The sequence below is a fragment of the Dermacentor silvarum genome, chromosome 3 (assembly GCF_013339745.2).
Source record: "Dermacentor silvarum isolate Dsil-2018 chromosome 3, BIME_Dsil_1.4, whole genome shotgun sequence".
NCBI lineage: Eukaryota > Metazoa > Arthropoda > Arachnida > Ixodida > Ixodidae > Dermacentor > Dermacentor silvarum.
The window spans coordinates 146356649-146359905 of record NC_051156.1 but is presented as its reverse complement, the minus strand read 5'-3'; the positions used below and the strand labels follow the sequence as shown (position 1 = coordinate 146359905).

At 51.3% G+C, this 3257-nt stretch overlaps 1 protein-coding gene across 1 annotated transcript; it reads right to left on the bottom strand.

Annotated features, from left to right (window-relative positions):
* Positions 1–534: 534 nt before the first annotated feature.
* On the bottom strand, positions 535–2920 carry LOC125944006 (uncharacterized). The gene is given in 3 exon segments (XM_049663693.1): positions 535–777; positions 779–1957; positions 2858–2920. Coding segments are annotated over 3 exon segments (1425 nt in total). The 5' UTR covers positions 2861–2920.
* Between the last annotated feature and the right edge of the window lie 337 nt (positions 2921–3257).

The window sequence follows — 3257 nt, the reverse complement described above, 5'->3', positions numbered from 1 at the left end:
TTAAGCACGTAATGCGTTTACGTTGGGTTGCAAACGATATTACCCCATGGTGTTTTGAGCCAGCAAATGATAAGCATTGCGTGCCCAGCAAGAACAGCGAAGAAGACGACGAAGTGGAAGATCCCGCGCCAGCTGAAGAACCGTCCCTTCGTGTCTGGCGTTCTTCGTGTCTGGCTGCTGGTACTGTTGACTGCTCTTGCCTTAGCGCGTGAGAATATTAACTATTGAGGCCAAAGGAATAGCTAACATGCCGACGCCCAGAACGCACTCGTTTACTCTCGTTCACTATGTGAAGCGGAGAGCAATCACGGTGCTTTCATCGAGCTCTCCTGCTAGAACTGGAGGCATTTATTTTCCAGCAATATTTATAAATATGAATAACTGAGCTTAAGCTCAACATATTCTTCTTTTCCTTGTCGTTGGACCATGTCTTCTGAAGAGTAGAGGGTTTTCTGCAAGAAGAAAACAGTAGGCATGACACACTAGTTTTGTGCTACTGAACATATTTTAGCGAATGTTATGTTGTACTTACACTTACTTCTTCCTGCGGAGGAGAGTGTTGTAGTCGAATGGAGTGCCAAGACCATAGCCGTAGTTCAGGCCATACACACCAAAGCCATGGCCGAAGCCATAATGTCCGGCTCCGTAGCCGAGGTTTCCAACACCATAGCCGTAGACGGGGGCGGTCTGGTAGGCATTGTAGGCTGGTGCAGCGTGGCCCACGGTGGCCACAGCTGGGGCGTGGTGGACGGTGGCAACGGTTGGGGCAGCGTTGACTGGTAGCGACAGCTGGGGCTGCGGCGTAGGTGGCGACTGGGGCAGCGTGGGAGACGGTGGCCAAAGCTGGGGCAGACTGGTAGGTAGTTACGTGGGACACAGCTGGAGCAGCGGCCACGGTGGCGACGGCTGGGGCAGACTGGAAGACTTTGGTAACAGTTGGGGCAGCGTAGGCAGTGGCAGCTGGAGCAGACTGGTAGGTGGTGAAGCGCGACACGCTTGGGGCAGCAGCGACTACTGGGGTGCTCTGGTAGGTGACGCGGGAGACAGATGGAGCAGCGTAGGTAGCGACCGCTGGAGCAGCCTGGTAGGTGGTGACGCGGGACACAGCTGGGGCAGAAGCGACGACTGGTGCACTCTGGTAGAGCTTAGTCACAGCTGGGGCAGCCTGGTACGTGACGCGGGAGACAGCTGGAGCAGCGTAGGTAGCGACAGCTGGAGCAGACTGGTAGGTGGTGACGCGGGACACAGCTGGGGCAGCAGCGACGACTGGGGCACTCTGGTAGGTGACGCGGGAGACAGCTGGAGAAGCGTAAGTAGCTACAGCTGGAGCCGCCTGGAAGGCGGTGACGCGGGACACAGCTGGGGCGCTCTGGTAGACCTTAGTTACAGCTGGGGCGGCTTGGTAGGTGACGCGGGAGACAGCTGGAGCAGCGTAGGTAGCGACAGCTGGAGCCGACTGGTATGTGGTGTAGCGGGACACAGCTGGAGCAGCGGCATAGGTAGCGACCGCTGGAGCAGCGTGGTAGGTGGTGGAAACAGCTGGGGCAGCGGCCACAAGTGGAGCGGACTGGTAGCTGGTCACGCGGGACACAGCTGGAGCTGACTGGTAGGTGGCGACTGGTGCCGCGGCGTAGGTAGCGACGGATGGAGCATTCTGAACAGTGGTCACGGCTGGAGCAGCCTGGTAAGTGGAGACGGTACGAGCTGGAGCAGCTACGGCGTAGCTGGCGGATGGTCCGTAGGCAAGGCCGTTGCCGGCACCGAAGCCGGTGAGGCCGGAGTAGCCAATTCCGTGACTAATACCATAGCTGGCGAGGCCAACACCGCTACCGAGGCCAACGCCGCTACCGAGGGCAGCACCATTGCTGAGGCCGACACCACTGCCAAGGCTATAGCCACCGTGAAGGTATCCAGCAAGGGCGCTGGAGGCCAGGGCAAGGATGACGCACACACGGAACTATAAAAAATTGTTCACAATAATGAAGTATGAATTGCATTCGCATTTTTATTATTACTACAATATTTTTCAGTTTTGTGAAGGACATTTCGTTGGTTGGGTAACGCATTTATAACTTACGGGTCACATGCATTAGAGACCCGGAATAAAACTCGGGTGGTTTGAAGCAGGGATATTTTTGTGTACCGTAATGTAAGCGATGTACTGGCCTAGCGGTCTTGGCTTCATATTTTTAATTAGAATGTTGCGGATATTTCCGTCTGCCGGAGGAGCGTTTCTTTAATATGAGGTTTAAAATGCCCAAAGAGCTAGACAGATGCACAAGGGAAGGATGTTTTTGTGTAACGAAATTGTTGGGAGCCCTTTCAAATGGCGTACATTTATGCGAGAGGTACCTTTGCTATGCACTGCCCAATAAGCCATATATTATTAAGTATGGGGCGATTTATATAAGAAACAGTTTTTTTACCCTCTTCCAGAACCCCATTCTGATGTATTATTCCAATCGCGTTCATTGTCACTTATATTCAGAGACAATAGAGAAAAGAGTTTGATTCCCGAGCTATTAAAATATTGCACTTCTGCTAGCCAATAAAAATAACCAAAAAACCGGCTGAGAGCCGAGTTTTAACCGTTCATTAAATAAATTGACGCTCCAAAATAAGGCTTTCTCAAGAGAGTCCTATTTCGAACAGAAAAGTGAATAATTAAGAAGGCTGGGAAATACAGAAACAAACGGTGGAAAACATACGCTTCTGCACACTTTTGCGCAGTCGGGGAAGTGGGAATTGTTGCTTTCATTATTAGACGAGGAGGCGGTCGAGACTAACACTGGAATGAGTGTTCTTTAAAGACTTTCAACCGACCCTAAATGAAAGGCTCAAGGCGGCTTGGGCTTACCATGGTTGTGGCAGTAGTACCTTTGACAAACCAAAGACTGCTGAAGGTGCCCCGTCTCTCATCCGCTTATATACCTTACATGAGAAGAGTGGAAGCGACAAGGAAATGATAATTAGTCCGTGGGGGAGAGAATGCATGAAAGCAAGAGAATTCAAGAAATTTGAACGGGTAGCTCGGAGCACGTACATAAAACCACAGATCCGGTTGAGAACGCACCTAATGTTATATTCTGCTGGAAGAATCGCCGTTTCTTTTTTACCTTTTCTACTTTGTGATCTTAAGCACTGCCTCTTTCTTTTGCTCCACATCTGGAGCACTTGCGCCTCTTTCATCGAAGCTAGGCTGTCTTTTATTTTTGTCCCTGGTTGGCAAAGTATGTGACGCAAGAAGTATACTCGGA